Here is an 18,175-nt window from a genome sequence, read left to right as displayed (position 1 = left end):
GATCATAATTAATTACAGAATTAAGCATGTGGATATGAACAAAAAGAGCATATTATGGAGTGCACTGAAACAGAAGGCTGAATCCCTTCAGATTTTCCTTGAATACAGTCCTCTGAAGAATACTGTTACTGAGACTTTAGAGGGAGTTGCTGCTGTCCTGCAACTGACTGCTCTGTGTACTGTTCATTGTTCTCACCAAAACATGGACTGGTAAAGCAACTTGTATTTTCTGGGTGGGTTTCTTGCAATAAATTTGGATTTGTTGTTTAGGAGACCTCATTTAATTCATTTGTGTGACCTTAGAACGCAAACTTTTTGGTGAAATAGAAATGTTTTTATTGAGCACCTGCTATGAAGGCTAGGAACTGTGATAAGTACTATCCATGACTTATTTTTTACAATAATTCTGTGAGATAAGTGTTATTATGTCCAGTTTACAAATTAGAAATCGAGGATCAGAGAAATTGAGGTTCTTTTTTGTCTGAAACCTAAACTAACTTTCCTGGGCATACGTTTTTAGAAATACCAGAACACAGCTTTATGCAACTCAAAAGCCAATGTTCTTTTAGTTAAACATTTAATTAAAAGAACATTTCCCTTTCATTACAAGAGTAGGAATTTATAGTTCTTACCAGAGGGAACCAGGAGTGGATAAGGGGGGATGGAGGTAGAAAAGGGTAAAGGGGGTCAAATATATTGTGATGGACGGAGAACGACTGTGGGTGGTGAACACATGTGATGTATAGATGGTGTATTACAGAATTGTACAGTTGAAACCTATGTAATCTTATTAACCAATGTCACCCCAATAAATTTAATAAAAAAGTAAAATAAAAAGCATTCTCTGATAAAAAAGATGGAGGAATTTAGTACTTGTTAGAGGTATATTTTTGGTTCAGCATTCTTAGTATAGGTTAAGTATTCTATCAGAAGACCCAAGTATTGTGAGAACTTTCTAAAGATTTTGTCTTATTTTTAGTGCCACATTATAGACCAACACTCCTTATTAATTTTTTATGTGATCATTTGGTCTGTATTTGCTGATTGACTCTTTAATTAGCTAAAACAAAGTTATGGAGGCGATTTTAAAGAAACTGTTAATTCACATTGCATTAAATTTGGAATTTGAGAAATTTGAAGGAATAACTAATTAGGCTGAGGTCTACCCATGTCCTATTAGTAAGAAAGCGTTTTCTAAGCCAGTTAATAATTATACAGGCATATCTTCTGACATTTTAAAGCCTGATAATGCCACACTTAAATATTCTAGCTGGAGCATGTGGCCAAATCCAACCTTTGATGCCTGGCTGCAGCCCCAATAAACCTGTTTGCCCTTTGGGGTGACACAAACAAACAAACAAAATGAGATTAATTTGAATTATCATATCCTAAGGGTGATTTAGATGACATAAAGAGATTTAAAATAATACTGACATAATGATTTGCATATTTACGTTGAATTGGTTTAAAGTTATACGTTAGTTTTGTACTCACAATTTCTTTTGCCTTACAATATTAAGTTTGACTAACAAAATTAATTTTAATTCTGTCTTTAAAAATATGTATTGACTGCAGCCATAACTTCAAGGACTGTCAACAGCCATGTAAGAAGAATCCTTCAATAATCATAACTTGGATGTCTTTGGATTTTTACACAAAAGTGCTCACGAGCTGTAGGAGTTTGTTAGAATCTGTTCAGAAACCTTACCTAGAGGCAATTATTGATAAAGTGATGAAAATATATGATGCTTTGATTTATACTCAAGGTGAGTATAAATAAGCAGTAGATCAAAATAACCTGTAAAGATAATCAGTATAGAAATAGGCTTTCTCTTTTTTGCCTAAGGCCTCAATGAACAAGTGTTTGGAATACACAGAAATTTTCTTGCTTTCAGTTCTCTTAAACGCTTGTCAGTAATTTCCAAGTTCCAAATTCATTTGTGTAATATTTTGATTTATTTTTTTTCAGTCAATATAAATTATTTATAACTTTAAAATTTTGTGAGTTGAGAATCTAAAGAATGCTATGATCCTTTTCCTTAAAAATGCATAGATGCATATTTTTATGAAGTAACATTTAAGTTTGGGGGGTTCACAGACCTCAGAACTTCATCTCTATGTTAAGAACACCTGTTTATTGAATCTTAGTTCTTTTCTTTTTTAAACTTCTTTTTTTTTTTTTTTTAAGATTTTATTGGGGAAGGGGAACAGGACTTTATTGGGGAACACTGTGTACTTCCAGGCCTTTTTTCCAAGTCCAGTTGTTGTCTTTTCAATCTTAGTTGTGGAGGGCTCAGCTCAGCTCCAAGTCCAGTTGCCATTACTAGCTGCAGGGGGTGCTGCCCACCATCCCTTGCAGGAGTCGAACCAGCAACCCTGTGGTTGAGAGGACGCCCTCCAACCAACTGAGCCATCCGGGAGCTCAGTGGCAGCTCAGCTCAAGGTGCCGTGTTCAATCTTAGTTGCGGGGAATGTTGTCCATCATCCCTTGCGGGACTCGAGGAATCGAACCAGCAACCTTGTGGTTGAGAGCCCACTGGCCCATGTGGGAATCGAACCGGTAACCTTTGGTGTTAGGAGCACGGAGGTCTAACCACCTGAGCCACCGAGTTGGCTCCTGAATCTTAGTTCTAATTCCAGTTGATGTTTAGAACATCTGTTTTTATTGAAGAAAAAAAAACAACAGGTAAATATGATTAAGGAAAAGAGAATTAATTACCTATTGCATGTTTCGGTAGTAAAAACATCATTTGAAGATCACATTCTGGAAGATTTATGTGGAATGCTTTCACTTCCATGGATTTATTCCCATTCTGATGATGACTCTTTAAAGTTGACGACATTTGCCACTAATCTTCTAACATTAAGCCAGAGGATTTCGGATAGCTTCTGTAAGTGGTCACAAAATTCTGTGTGTGTGGTTTGTTTTGTTTTAACTCATCTCTAGATGGGACTTTAACACTTATCATTTCTGTTTTTTCAATAATTAGAAGAGGAGGTACATTTCTAATAATTCAAAAAAGAGTTAGACATGTAAAAAAGTTAAAAATTGTAGGATTTGCACATCCTGAACTCTGTTCAGTCACATTATTCTCCAAAAATGTCATTCCAGTTTACATTCCTGTTAGCAGAATATGGGAGTTCCCATTGATTCACATCTTCACCAACACTTGGCATTGTCATAGTTTAAAAGTTTTGCTATCTAAAAAAAAAAAGAAATATCGAGGTAATTATCTAAAAACATTTTTTCTTGTTATCTGATGGATGTGATTTTCAATTTGCATTTTCCTGATTATGTAATAATGTGCACCGACCTTTTTAAGTGCATATGCTTTATTTTTGAAAAGAGAACTTAAATGAAATATATATACAGCCAAAAAAATTATGCAACCAAAAAAATGTATTATAAGAAAGGAAAACTGTATTAAAATTATAATATTCAATATATACCGATAACAAAAGATGAATACAAGTCACGTTTGACTTCTGCAATTACAGGAGGGGCTCAAAGTGGTTACCATCAGTGTCCAGACACTTCTGATTACTGCAAACTATTGCTTGAACAATGTTGACCAAAGTGTCCACTTGCAGGGTTTACAGGCAGGAAATCCCACTTGTTCTCAGGGAAATTTTTTCACTTTCCCCTTCCCGAATCCCAAGATATAAACTGTTTTCTGTCCTCCATGATGAATCGTTTTCACAAAGTGATGGCCGATACTACCAACCACCTGGGTTCAAGGAGCCCATTTTCCCGATTTCCCGACCAACTTTTCTTGGGATTCGGGAACAGGAAAACGAAAACAACTCCTGAGAATGGGCGGGAATTCCCGCCTGGAAACCCTATCCACTTGTATACATTTTTTTTGTCACCGTTGGTATATTTAGATGTTATTTGACTTTATAGCAAAGAATGAATGTGTACATAAAATTAACACTTAGAAACTTTATTTAATAGACTTACTTTTTCAGCACCACAGGCACAGTCACGATGTGTGTTTCTTCTGACTCTGTTGCCAAGAAGAATATTTCTTGAGTGGAGAACTGCAGTTTACAGCTGGGCCCTGCAGAGTTCCCATGAAGTAATCCGAGCTAGTTGTGTTAATGGATTTTTCATCTTATTGCAGAAGCAGAATTCTTGTCACAGAGTTCCCAAGATTCTTATGTATGTATGAATATTTTAATTTGAATATATAACCTGATTGGGAAGATCATATTTGTAAATTTATGTTAAATGCTGGGTATATAGAACAAATATTGCTTTTAGTTTTACAATTTAAATATTTTCCTCCTGGGTTTTGTCTTACCACTACTTTTGCCCCCAAAAACTGATACTATTAATATTTAGACCACAAAATTAAGCAAGTTTTATTACCTCTTTTCCCCCAGAGATAAAGTCAAAGATGATTCTGATATTGTCAAGAAAGAATTTGCCTCTATAATTGGTCAACTTGTCTGTACACTTCATGGCATGTTTTATTTGACAAGTTCTTTAACAGAACCTTTTTCTGAACATGGACATATGGACCTTTTCTGTAAGAGCCTAAAAGTCACTTCTCAATATGAATGTTCATCTTCTCGATTAAAAGCTTCTGTTTGCAAGCCGTTTCTTTTCCTACTGAAAAAAAAAATACCTAGTCCAGTGAAACTTGGTGAGTGATTTATCATTTAATATTTTAAAACCTTAAGCTCTGTTTTAAAAATCAGTGACAGAATTAGCCTGAAGCCTTAAAAAATTAGACTTGCTTGATAGATTCAGTGTTCATGTAATTATTGATAAAAGGGAAGTCTGGTATTAGACTGTATCCCAGAACTAATACGTGAAGTAATTTTTGGATTTTTAAAAGGCTCTTGTGGTTTGACAGCATAATGGGACACACCTGATTTTTGATTCAATATTCTGAGGTTCAGTCTCCTATCTGGTGAAACCAGGGCCTTCCTAATGTGTCCCCTGTCACTGCCTCAGACCTTCACAACGTCAAACGGTTAGATACTTGGCCCAGCTGAGGACTATGGATTGTATCTTCTTGACCACTTTCCAGTGGTTTGTTGGGACCATGACATTTTTACACATTTACAAGGTCGTTTGGGTTCTAAGTTGTAACTTGTTCTCAAGTTTTCAAAACAGTATGTGATAGGTAGTTTCTAGATCTTCCTAAGTCTTTTAATGTGAGATTAACAGTAAGGCTAAAATTGCCCTTAGTTCACAGTTCTTCAGATTAGTGAAATGTGCTTTTTAAGTCTATCTAGGTAACGTACAAAATCTAAATGACTAGTCATTTTATGACTTAAAAAATATCTATAATTTATTTTAGATTTAAATTACTTATTAAGTATAAAGTAAATTTAGAATTATAAGTGTTCATTTTAATCCTCCACAATTCTGTGTTCTCTACAAATACTAAATTTTGGAATTAAATACTAAATACTGCATTATAAGGAATCTTAGGATTCTATGTAGTACATTATTTATTTTTACAGTAAAACTTTGACATTATATGCTCTCTCCCTTTAGCTTTCATAGATAATCTATGTCATCTTTGTAAGCATCTTGATTTTAGAGAAGATGAAACAGATGTAAAAACGGTTCTTGGAACTTTATTGAATTTAATGGAAGATCCAGACAAGGATGTTAGAGTGGCTTTTAGTGGAAATATCAAGCATATATTGGAATCCTTGGACTCTGAAGATGGATTTATAAAAGAGGTTGAGTTTTCATTTTTAAATATTTGTGTTTTTATAAACCTGGCTCGAAAAATTGAACTAATTAATTAATTTTATTGTTGTAGCTTTTTGTCTTAAGAATGAAGGAGGCGTATACACATGCTCAAATCTCAAGAAATAATGAGTTGAAGGATACTTTGATTCTTACAACAGGGGATATTGGAAGGTATGTTTTGTAGCATTTATATACTTCCTTATTCGTTTTGGCCATTGTCCTTTTTATTTGCCTCGTGTTAGAAATAGTTATATGAGAGATGTGATATTATAGAAAGAAATGTGATATCAGCATGGATTTATTTGTGGATTTCCATTTATTTCTGAGACACTGATGATAACTTTTCTGTTTTAATTTTAGGGCCGCAAAAGGAGATTTAGTACCTTTTGCACTCTTGCACTTACTGCATTGTTTACTATCCAAGTCAGCATCTGTCTCTGGAGCAGCATACACAGAAATTAGGGCTCTGGTTGCAGCTAAAAGTGTTAAACTGCAAAACTTCTTCAGCCAGTATAAGAAGCCCATCTGTCAGGTGAGAGTCAGTATTACCCTCGACTGTGGAAAATAGCAGTACGTTGTAAGAGTTAAAAAAAGAACATATATGTGTTTTATTTTTCTTGCCTTAAAAGATAAGTTTTTAGAAATGATGTATTCAGTTTATTTAAGAGAACCTAAATCTTGCCAGTTTTATATTTTAGCATCTGGGACTAAAGATGTAGATTGTAAATGGGAGATGGGAAAATTATCTTATAATAATATATTGGATAGTCATGCTTTATTGTTAATCTAAAAAGAGATACTTTTCCTTTTTAGCCATTCTTTTAGTGATGATAAACTCCTTTACGCCTTGATATTATGGCTAAGGCACTTTGTTTTAAAATAGGTTGATTCAATTCATGGCTGAAAAGTTAGGATATACTAAAATACTGGCTTTGCCCTGTGTTGACATAATCCTAAACAAGATATTCAAGTTTCTTAAGTAAGCCTGGTTAGTTTATCTGTAAAAGGGAGATTATGCATAACCCATTTCATAAAGGTTGTTGTAAAAATTAAATGAATTGTAATTCAGGTAATGTGTTTATAATACTGTCTGATACTGTCGTTTATATTACCTTACAAAGTATTAGTTAAATTTTCTTCCTTGTGCGAAAAGTAACAAATCATTTTGCTCCAGTTTTTGGTGGAATCCCTCCACTCCAGTCAGATGACAGCACTTCCTAGTACTCCAAGCCACAGTGCGGAGATGCGAAAACAAGATGTGGCTCACCAGAGAGAAATGGCTTTAAATACCTTGTCTGAAATTGCCAATGTTTTTGACTTTCCTGATCTCAATCGTTTCCTTACTGTAAGTGGCATAGCATAGTCAACTTAATTGAGGTTTTTCAATTTAATATTCTGTGTGTGTTCTAGATTTTTTAAAAGAAAATGTGGCAGGTACATTGAGGAGTGTATAGACCCTAGATTTTCAAATTCATGTTTTCTTTTGACTGATATGATAATGTTACCTATGTTATAATATTTAATTCCTTGGTGATTTGAGTCATTGTTCTGTATGGTTAGCTATTTTGAAAGGTTAAGGCTAATTGATTAACTGATTTATTCAGTTGACTGGGCCCTTAAGTCTTTTTTTTTCACAGCTGACATTCAATATTATTTTATATTAGTTTCAGTTGCACAGCATAGTAGTTTGACATTTATGTAATTTGTGAAGTGATCCCCCCAATAAGTCTACCTACCTAGTACTATACATAGTTATTACAATATTATTGACTATATTCCCTATGCTGTAGTTTACATCCCATGACTGTTTCATAACTACCAATCTGTACTTCTTAATTCCTTCAACTTTTTCACCCAGCTCTCCCACTGGCAACCATCAAAATGTTCTCTGTATCTATGAGTTTGTTTGTTCAGTTATTTTTTTCTTTAGATGCCACATATAAATGTAATCATATGGTATTTGTCTTTGTGTGACTTTTTTGTTTAGTATGATACCTTCTTTGTCCATCCATGTTGCAAATGGTTAAGAGTTCATCATTTTTTATGGCCAAGTAATATTCCACCATAGGTATATGTACCACCCAGTCTTGTATTGATGGACGCTTGGGTTGCTTCCATGTCGTGGCTATTACACATAGTGCTGCAATGAACATAGGGCTGCATATATCTTTTCAAATTAGTATTTTGGATTTCTTAGCATAAATACCCAAAAGTGGAATAAGGTTGTTCTATTTTTAATTTTTTGAGGGCCCTCCATACTGTTTTCCATAGTGGTTGCACTAATTTGCAATCCCACCAATGGAGCACGAGGGATCCCTTTTCTCTACATACTTGCCAACACTTGTTTGTTGGTTTATTGATGACAGCCATTCTGACAGGAGTGAGGTGGTATCTCGTTGTGGTTTTTATTTGCATTTCTCTGATGATTAGTGATGTTGAGCATCTATTCATATGTCTATTTTCCATTTGTATGTCCTCTTTGGAGAAATGTCTATTCAGGCCCTTTGCCCATTTGTTAATTGGATTTTTTGGGGGGTGTTAAGTTGTATGAGTTCTTCATAAATTTTTCATATTAACCCCTTATCAGATGTATTATTGGTAAATATCTTCTCCCATTAAGTAGGTTATCTTTTTGTTTTGCTGATGGTTTCTTTCATTAGTTTGATGTAGTTCCATTTGTTTATTTATTTTTTTTTGTTTCCTTTGGGTGAGGAGAGATATCAGTAAAAATATTACTAAGAATGATGTCACAGAGTTTACTGCCTGTGTTTTCTTCTAGGAGTTTTTTGGTTTCAGGTCTTACACTTAAGTCTTTAATTCATTTTGAGTTTATTATTGTATGTGATATAAAAGGTAGTCTAGTTTCACATTTTTGCAAGTATCTGTCCAGGTTTCCCAACACCATTATTGAATAGACTGTCTTTACCCCATTGTAAATTCTTGCCTCCTTTGTCACAGATTAATTGACCATGTAGGGTTTATTTCTGGCCTCTCGATTCTATTCCATTGATCTAAGCATCTGTTTTCAGGCCAGTACTGTGCTATTTTGATTCCTATAGCCTTGTAGTATAGTTTGACATTAGGTACCTTGATACCTCCAACTTTGTTCTTCTTTTCTCAGGATTGTTGTAGCTATTTGGGATCTTCTGTGGTTCCATACAGATTTTAGGATTATTTATTCTAGTTCTGTGAAAAATGCCATTGGTATTAATATTTTCATAGGGATTGTATTGAATCTATAGATTGGGTAGTATGAATATTTTAACGGTGTTATTTCTTTCAAATAATGACAGTTTTACTTGCCCTTTCCAGTTCAGATTCCTTTTATTTCTTTTTCTTCCCTGATTGCTGTGGCATGGACTTCCAATACTATGTTGAATAAAAGTGAAAGTAAAAATCCTTGTCTTGTTCCTGATCTTAAAGAAAAAGCTTTCAAGTTTTTACTGTTGAGTGTGATGTTAGCTGTGGATTTGTCAGATATGGCCTTTATCATGTTGAAGTATGTTACCTCTATTTCCACTTTGCTGAGTTGGTTTTTTATTTTTATTTCACTTTTTTAAAATCATAGATGCTGGATTTTTTTGTCAGACTTGTTTTCTGCATCTATTAATATGATCAGATGGTTTTTATAATTCATTTTGTTTATGTGGTGTATCACATTAATTGACTTGCAGGTATGGAACCAGCCTTGCATCCCAGGAATAAATCCCACTGTATCATGGTGTATGACGTTTTTAATGTGTTTAATGTGAATTACTGTGTTTCCCCGAAAATAAAACCTAGCTGGACGATCAGCTCTAATGTGTCTTTTGGAGCAAAAATTGATATAAGACCCGGTCTTGTTTTACTATAAGACGAGGTTTTATATAATATAATATGAGACCTGGTCTTATAGTAATTTTTTCTCCAAAAGACGCATTAGAGCTGATTGTCCGGCTAGGTCTTGTTTTCGGGGAAACAGGGTAGGTTTGCTAAATATTTTATTTTATTTAATCCCCCCCTTCTTTCACCTCCTATCTTTCCCCGCCCTCCGGTTCAAGCTGTTGTTTCTCAGTCTAGTGTAGGACACAGCTCCCGGGCCCATGCTGGTGTTTTTGAGCCTTGCGCTCCCCTAGCTGAGGCAGTCGGTCACCAGTTATTGGGCCAATCACAGCAGCTCAGGGCAACTCTCCAGGATTGCTGGCCGCTCACGACAGCTGCCAGCCACTCACGCTGGGTGCCAGCCACTCAATGCTGGCTGCCTGCCACTCATACTGACCGTCGGCAGCTCATGACAGCGCACAGTAGCCCACAGAAGCCCACAGCAGCACACTGCAGCCCACGGCAGCTCACGCTGGCTGCTGGCCAGTCACGCTGGCTGCTCATGGCAGCACACAGCAGCACACAGTAGCCTGTGGCAGCACTCAGCAGCCCACGGCAGCTCACGCCAACCTCCGGCAGCTCACGCCAACCTCCGGCTGCTCACGCCAACCTCCGGTTGCTCACAGCAGCCCAGCTCCAGGGAGAGCTGTTGTTCACAATCTTAGCTGTAGAGGGCGCAGCTCACTGGCCCATGTGGGAATTGAACTGGTGACCTCCACATTAGCATGGCTCTCCAACCACCTGAGCTACCGTGCCGGCCCTTGTTGAGGATTTTAGCATCTTTGTTCACCTGGTTTTGGAATTGGTAATAGTGACCTCATAAAATGAGCTTGGGAGACTTCCCTCCTCTGGAATTTTTTGGAGTAGTTTGAGCAGTATGGGTGTAATTCTTCTTTGAATGTTTGGTAAAATTCATCTGTGAAGCCGTCCAGTCCAGGACTTTGGTTTTTGGGAGCTTGTTGATTACTGATTTGATTTTGTTAGTAGTAATCCATCTGTTCAGATTTTCTGTTTCTTCTTTTTTCTAATTTAGTCTTGGAAGATTGCATGTTTTTAGGATTTATCCATTCTTCCAGATTGTCCACTTTTTTGGCATATAATTGTTTGTAGTATTTTATTATAATATTTTGTATTTCTGTGGTGTCATTTGTTACTTCTCTTTCATTTCTGATTTTATTTATTTGGGTCCTCTTTCTTTTTTTCTTGATGAGTCTGATTAAAGGATTACCAATTTTGTTTATCTTTTCAAAGAACCAGCTCTTGTTTTCATTGATTGTTTGTATTGTTATTTTAGACTGTTTCATTTATTTCTGTTCCGATCTTTATTCTTTCCTTCCTTCTACTCACATTGGGCTTTGTTGTTCTTTTTCTAGTTCCTTTAGATGTAACATTAAAGTGTTTATTTGAGATTTTTCTTGTTTTTTGAGGTAGGCCTGTATTGCTATGAATTTCCCTCTTAGGACTGCTTTTGCTGTGTCCCATAGATTTTGGGCATTGTGTTTTCATTTTCATTTGTCTCAGGGTATCTTTTGATTTTTTCCTCGATCTTATTGTTAACTCATTCACTGTTTACTAACTTGTTATTTAGCCTTCATGTGTTTATGTGTTTTTCAGTTTTTTTCTTGTAATTGATTTCTAATTTTTTGCCATTGTGGTTAAAGAAGAATTGATATGATTTCAGTTTTCTTAAATTTATTGAGACTTAACATATGGTCTTGTGACCTAACATATGGTCTGTCTTGGAAAATGTTCCATGTGTACTTTAAAAGAGTGTATATTCTGCTGCTTTGGGATGAAATGCTCTAAAAATATCAATTAAATCAATCTGGTCTTAATGTGTAATTTAAGGCTGCTTTTTCTGTGTTGATTTTCTGTCTGGAAGATCTATCCATTAATGTCAATGAGGTGTAAAATTCCCCTATGACTGTTTCACTGTTGATCTCCCTTTATGTTTGTCAAAATCTGTTTTATATATTTAGGTGCTCCTATGTTGGGTGCATAAATGTTTATAAGGATTATACCCTCTTGTTGGATTGATCTCTTTATCATTATGAAATATCCTAATTGTCTCTTATTATAGCCTTTGTTTTAAAGTCTCCTTTGTCTGATATAAGTATTGCTACCACAACTTTGTTTCCATTTGCATGAAATATCTTTTTCCATCCCTTTACTTGTAGTCTGTGTAGACTTATAGTCTTTTGATCTGAAGTGGGTCTCTTGTAGGAGCACATGTATGGGTCTTGTTTTCTTATCCATTCAGCCACCCTAAGTCTTTAGATTGGGGCGTTTAATCTACGTACATTTAAAGTAGTTATTGGTAGGTGTGTAGTTATTATCATTTTATTGTTCATATTTTTTACCTTTGTTTTTTTTTTCTTTTTTTTCTTTTTAAACAAGTCCCTTTAACATTTCTTGTAATACTGGTTTGGTGGTGATTAACTCCTATAGCATGTTTTTTTCTTTTTGTCTGGGAAGCTCTTCATCTCTCCTTCATTTTTAAATGACAGCCTTGTTGGGTAGAGTACCCTCGGTTGTAGGTCCTAACTTTTCATCATGTTGAATATTTTGTGCCAATCCCTTCTGGTCTGCAAAGTTTCTGTTGAGAAATTAACTGACAATCTTATGGGAGCTCCCTTGTTGGTGACAAACTCCCTTTCTCTTGCTGCTTTTAAGATTCTTTGTATTTAACCTTTGCCATTATAATTATGATATGTCTTGATGTGGGCCCCTTTGTTTGTGATTCTCTGTGCTACTTGGGCTTGTATGTTTGTTTCCTTCGCTAGTTTAGGGAAGCTTTCAGTCCTTATTTCGTCAAATAGGTTTTCAATTCCTTGCTCTCTCCTCCTCCTAGTAACTCTGTGATGTGAATGTTGTTATGCTTGATGTTGTCTCAGAGGTCCTTTAAAGTATCCTTTTGTTTCTTTTTTTTATTCTTTTTTGTTTTTTGTTCTGATTGGGTGTTTTCTGCTACCTTGATTACTTCTAGTGTATTCCTCATTTCAGTTATTGTATTCTTTATTTCTGACTGTTTCTTTTTCATGGTTTCTTTGCCCCTTTTTATGCTTACTGTCTCTTTGTTGAAGTTCTCACTAAGTTTGTTGAGCATCCTTATAATCAGCGTTTTGAACTCTGTATCTGGTAGATTGCTTGCCTCCATTTTGTTTAGTGCTTTTCCCAGAATTTTCTCCTGTTCTTTTCACGTGGGACATGTTTCTTTGTCTCCTCATTTTGGCTGCCTCTCTGTGTTTATTTCTATGTATTAGGTAGATCTGATACATCTCCCTGCCTTGGTTGGGTGGCCTTATGTAGTGTGTGTCCTGTGTGGCCCAGTGGTGCAGTCTTCCTGATCACCTGAGCTGGGAGCTCCAGGAGTGTCTTTTGTGTGGACTGTATGTGCCCTCCTGTTGCAGATGGGCCTTGATTGCTTTGGTATGTCAGTGGGTGGGATTGACTATAGGCTGACTGGCTGTGAGGATTGGCCATGACACTGCATATGAGCTGCTGTGTGGGGGCTGACCCCACAGGGTAAGAAAAGCCCCAGAAGGCTCTGGTGCTTGCTGAGACCATCCTTTGGGTGTGCTGCTTGAAGGGCTAGTCGGGTCGTGCTCTTCTGTGTTCTGAAGCTGGCCAGTGGGTGTGTTGGTTCTGGGGATTCTTGTAGGGGGTGGTTCTGGTGCAGGCCAGCCGCTGCCTATATCCAGCCTGGGACTACCTGGTAGGAACTGAAAAGTGGTCTGTGTTTGGTAACTGCCTGTGCTGGAGCTGGAAGCATATGGGAAAGGCTACGCCATGAACCAAATCGGGATGCTACCAGTACCAGGCCTGTGGCAGTTCAGCAAAGGGCATAGGTCACCATGAGGCCTGCCAATGCTAGCTGCCCATAAGGCTCAACTGCTGAAAGAACCTTGGGTTGGGTGAGGCTTGGTCTGTCTCCAGGAATCACCAGGGTGGGGCGAGTGGTATTCATGAAGTTAATGCAGATTCAGATATGGCGCCAGTGCTGAGCTTGGTGCCACTCAGCAAAAGGCCCACGGCACACTGAGGACTGCCACCACCTGCCTGGGGCCTGAAGACCTCTGAGAGTTTTTTAAGAAAGACTACAGCACATGCTAAGGCCTGCTGCCTACTGCTGAAAGAGCCTGTGGCAGTGTTCAAGTTGGGTGGGGTGGGGTTCCAGGGAGCCACGAGGGTGGAGTGAGCGGATTTCACCAGGCCAGTGCAGATTCAGATTTAGTAATCTCGGGGGGAGAGCTCAACATAGTAAAGATGGCCCCTGCTTGCTGGCTGCGTGGGAGGAGGGCTCAACACAGAGACAATGGCTGCTGTCCCTTTAGCCCTTGTCTTGAAACCACACAACTCAGCCTTTTCCTTTCTGAACTGCTGTCCCTCTGCTGAAGCCCAGTGTGAGTGCCTGGGGGTGAGCGAGTCTGCTCGGGCAAGAGGATGCCTGGGCTTCTAGCAGCCTTCTATCTCACCCAGTCGGATGGTCTCCCTGCTCTTTTTGGCACTGATGGTCTGGGCTGGGGTGTCCCTTGTGGGACTCCTCTTGCTCCTCAGGGGGTCCTCTGCAGCTGAGATATCACTCCTAATTCTCAAACACTACATGCGCGTGTGGGGCCAGCCTGTTTCATATCTCCACTTCTCTTAACAGCCTCAACGTGGCTGCTTCTCTGTATCCCTAGTTATAAGACTTCTGTTCAGATAGTCTTCTGATGGTTCTCCAGGTTGATTGTTACACAGTTTAGTTGTAATTTTGATGTGGTCATAGGAGGAGGCGAGCACAGTGTTTACCTTACTTTGCCATCTTGACTCTGACAGTGCTCTTGTGTCTTCAGTGCTATGTGCACTGGTAATGCCAATTCTAATATAATTTCAATCCCTAAGGAGATGGGTTAATATAATACAAAAGTCGTCGTATAGATAATCTGTGAATTCAAAGGAAAAGTGGAAATATGGAGTTGTTGGGGAAGCCTGTGAAAAGTCATGAGGGCTGAGATTTGAAAGATGATGGAGTAAATTATCTTCTTGTTACTTCTTCCTAAAGCCAAAGTTTATCATTACTCTTAGCTAATAAATAACAATAATGATTCATACAGAATTTTTCTCTCCACTGTTACTATATTTTAACAAACTTAAACTGCCTGTATAGTAAATTGGTCAAACTCTGGAAGGAAATATGACAGTGTATAGTAAGGACAAAAAAGATATACTTAACCTTTACATTCAGTAATTCCACTCTGGGAACCAAAAAGCACAGTTGTTTACTGTAGTATTTTGCAAGTAGCGAAACTAAACAAAACTGCGGTGGCCGTTTAGCTCAGTTGGTTAGAACGTGGTGCTGATAACACCAAGGTTGCCGGTTCGATCCCCGCATGGGCCACTGTGAGCTGCACCCTCCTTAAAAAAAAAACCCCAAAACTAAACAAAACGTTGAGAAGAAACTAAATGTTTAGGTCATAGAATGTTATGTAAACATTCACATAGTAATTATGAATACTTTGTAGAAACTACTTTATGGTGTTGTAACAGTGTTACAGGATTAATATTAAGCTGAAAGGCATAACACAAGAAGTGTGTAAGTGTCTCTGAGGGCAGGGCCTGAGTATTGCTCACTGTTACATCTCACTGCCTAAGATAGCGACTGACATGTAGGAGGTGTTTATTAGATACATGTTGAATGAATACATGAAAGGCAAACCATTTTATGTTGGGAAGTTTGTATACATTATGTGAATATGATCTTAAGGGAAATAGACCAAAATCAAAATAGATTTATTAATAAGTCAAAATAGATTTATTGCCATGGTGGGTGTGTTGAAAAGATTTACTTTAATGCTCCAGCGTCAACTTTTTAATTTAAAATCTTAAACTATTGTATTTATGATTACTCTTTCTTATTGTCTAAATCCAAGTTGGCTCAAATAATAAATCAGGCTTGGAACTACTGCCTTAGAGAATGAATATATTTTAACAAATACTCATGAAAAATTATTTTCTTTACTTATACATTAGCTTATTTCTTGTCTGTCTCTTTCTCTACAATGTAAACTCGGTCACTAAGGACCTTGCCTTTTTTTCTGTACTGTATCTGTAGTGCCTGAATCATAGTAGATGCTCATTAAAAATCTGTTGAATGAATAAATGGTAAATCTGAATTCAAGTATGTCATATGTGGGCTTCAGATTTGTGTGGTATTTGAAAATATTTTTGTGCACAGTTTATTTTATCACTTGGACAAATGTACTTTTTGGTAATTGTAGTGTTTCTTTTTCAGAGGACGTTACAAGTTCTGCTACCTGACCTTGCTGCCAAAGCAAGCCCTGCAGCTTCTGCTCTCATACGGACTTTAGGAAAACAATTAAATGTCAATCGTAGAGAGATCTTAATAAATAACTTCAAATATATTTTTTCTCATTTGGTCTGTTCCTGTTCCAAGGATGAATTACAACGTGCCCTTCATTATCTGAAGGTAATTGAATATTTATATATATTTTTACTCTTGCTTAAATTAGCATTATTGGAAAGCTGTGGTAACATTCTTTAGGAAGGAGAATGGGTAATTTATAGCCTATTCTAGAGTAATATAAGTTCCAGTGGTACTATGTAAATAAGCTTTGCCCTGGGCCTAGAGGGATTTATTAAGTAGAATTGTTATTTTGTTATTTTCTTGGATCAGTTCACCGTAATGTCATGTGATAATCATCCATTCATGGATCAGGTTCTCAGCTAATTTCATTTTAGAATTTTTTAATTGATTGGAACTATAAGTTGACTAACGACATGTAAGTAATTATATCTATAGGGAGAGGCAATGTCCTTCAACTGTAGTACAATGTCAGTATTTAGTTTGGTTAATTAGTGCTCTGATTACAATTTGGCCTAGTTTCTCCCTATATATATATATATTTTCTTTCTTTTAAGGAGGGCGCAGCTCAACAGTGGCCCATGAGGGGATCAAACTGGCAACTTAGGTGTTAGCACCACGCTCTAACCAACTGAACTGTCCGGGCACCCCTCTCGCTAGTTTTTTAATTTTAAATTATAGCCTGCTTCTTCTTTGGTGTCATACTAGCAATATCTTTGAAGACTATGAGACTCTATGGAAAAAGGAGAACCTGAAAGATATGCATATGTGACTTTACTGTTAGTATTTTCTCTGACGTTAATTTATTTCATGTGTTTCATGATATGACAGCAATAGATCTCTTTCCATATGAGAGTTACTGAATATTGAACATATTTATTCATTTTGAGAAAGAAAATCTGTATTATAGAGGTGGACTGGTAATAATACCGTGTTTCCCCCAAAATAAGACCTAGCCGGACAGTCAGCTCTAATGCATCTTTTGGAGCAAAAATTAATATAAGACCCGGTCTTACTTTACTATAAGACCAGGTTTTATATAATAATAATAATAGTAATATAATAAGACTGGGTCTTATATAATACAATATAAAACCGGGTCTTACATAAGACCACGTATAATATAATACCGGGTAATGTAATATAAGACTGGGTCTTATATTAATTTTTGCTCCAAATGATGCATTAGAGCTGCTTGTCCGGCTGGATCTTACTTTCAGGGAAATACAGTAAGTATTTATAGAGTGCTTACTACATGTCAGAAACTTTATATGGATCATTTCACTCATACTATTATTTTTCCATTTTAGGATGAGAAAATTAAGGCAGCGAGAGGTCAGATTAGATAACTTGTCCACGTCACAACACAACTAATAAGTGACAAAGCTGGAATTGAAATCTCAGCAGTTTGACTAGGAAGACTGTGCTCTAAGCCACTGTACTATCTTTCTTCTCGGGTTATGGATATTTGAATAATGAGCTGTTGACATTTTAAGACCTTATAGAAAACTAGGACTTCCTTTTTAAATTTTTATTTCACAATAAAATCTAATCATTTCTCTTCATTAGCTGTAGCCCATGGGAGGCCTATCAGGAGAGAACAAGATTAGAATCATTTTCCAATGCCTTTAAAAAAATGTCATTAATAAATCTTGTCACCTGATCCAGAGCTTCTGATTTACTATTAGTGTGTGAAAGTAAATATACTTATTTCCAGGATGTTAGTATGGAGAAAAAACTAATTTTTAAAAAATGTGTCTTTGGTTAGAATGAAACAGAAATTGAACTGGGGAGCCTGTTGAGACAAGATTTCCAAGGACTGCATAATGAGTTATTGCTGCGGCTTGGAGAACACTATCAACAGGTTTTCAACGGCCTGTCGATCCTTGCCTCGTTTGCATCTAGTGATGATCCATATCAGGGCCCGAGGGATAGCATATCACCTGAACTAATGGTAACGAATATGTTATGTGAGGTTTTCTCCCTTCTTTTTGTAGCTTAATTATGAAATTGGGGAAACAAATGTTTCGTGTATTTTTCAAATGCTAGACATTAGTTTAAATTTTAAATTGAGATTTTTTTTGAAAGGTTGATTTAAATTGTGTGGTCACAGCAAGGCATTAACAACGTATTAGCACTGAAAAATAATGTTTTCAAATGATTTTAGATTTTATCTTCTCACTGGGTAAAAATGTTTATTTACTTTCCTTCACTACTTTTGAACTATAGATTGG

At 36.7% G+C, this 18,175-nt stretch overlaps 1 protein-coding gene across 5 annotated transcripts in view; it reads left to right on the top strand.

The window, feature by feature from the left end:
- ATR (ATR checkpoint kinase) overlaps positions 1-18,175 on the top strand; it is a 110,755-nt gene that overhangs the window by 10,219 nt on the left and 82,361 nt on the right. For all 5 annotated transcript variants that reach the window (XR_013995208.1, XR_013995209.1, XM_081077678.1 and 2 more), the window contains 11 exons: positions 19-210; positions 1,576-1,766; positions 2,739-2,891; positions 3,970-4,162; positions 4,387-4,649; positions 5,513-5,703; positions 5,787-5,887; positions 6,077-6,248; positions 6,891-7,061; positions 15,852-16,046; positions 17,710-17,895. Coding sequence is in view for 3 of the 5 variants with exons in the window: in XM_081077678.1 (XP_080933804.1) it covers positions 19-210; positions 1,576-1,766; positions 2,739-2,891; positions 3,970-4,162; positions 4,387-4,649; positions 5,513-5,703; positions 5,787-5,887; positions 6,077-6,248; positions 6,891-7,061; positions 15,852-16,046; positions 17,710-17,895 (2,008 nt within the window). In the remaining 2 variants the exon portion in view is untranslated. The remainder of the gene's footprint in view (positions 1-18; positions 211-1,575; positions 1,767-2,738; positions 2,892-3,969; positions 4,163-4,386; positions 4,650-5,512; positions 5,704-5,786; positions 5,888-6,076; positions 6,249-6,890; positions 7,062-15,851; positions 16,047-17,709; positions 17,896-18,175) is intronic.

Source organism: Rhinolophus hipposideros, assembly GCF_964194185.1.
Source record: "Rhinolophus hipposideros genome assembly, chromosome: 2".
Lineage (NCBI taxonomy): Eukaryota > Metazoa > Chordata > Mammalia > Chiroptera > Rhinolophidae > Rhinolophus > Rhinolophus hipposideros.
Note: the sequence above shows the minus strand (reverse complement) of the source record. Positions and strands in the feature narration are given on the sequence as shown.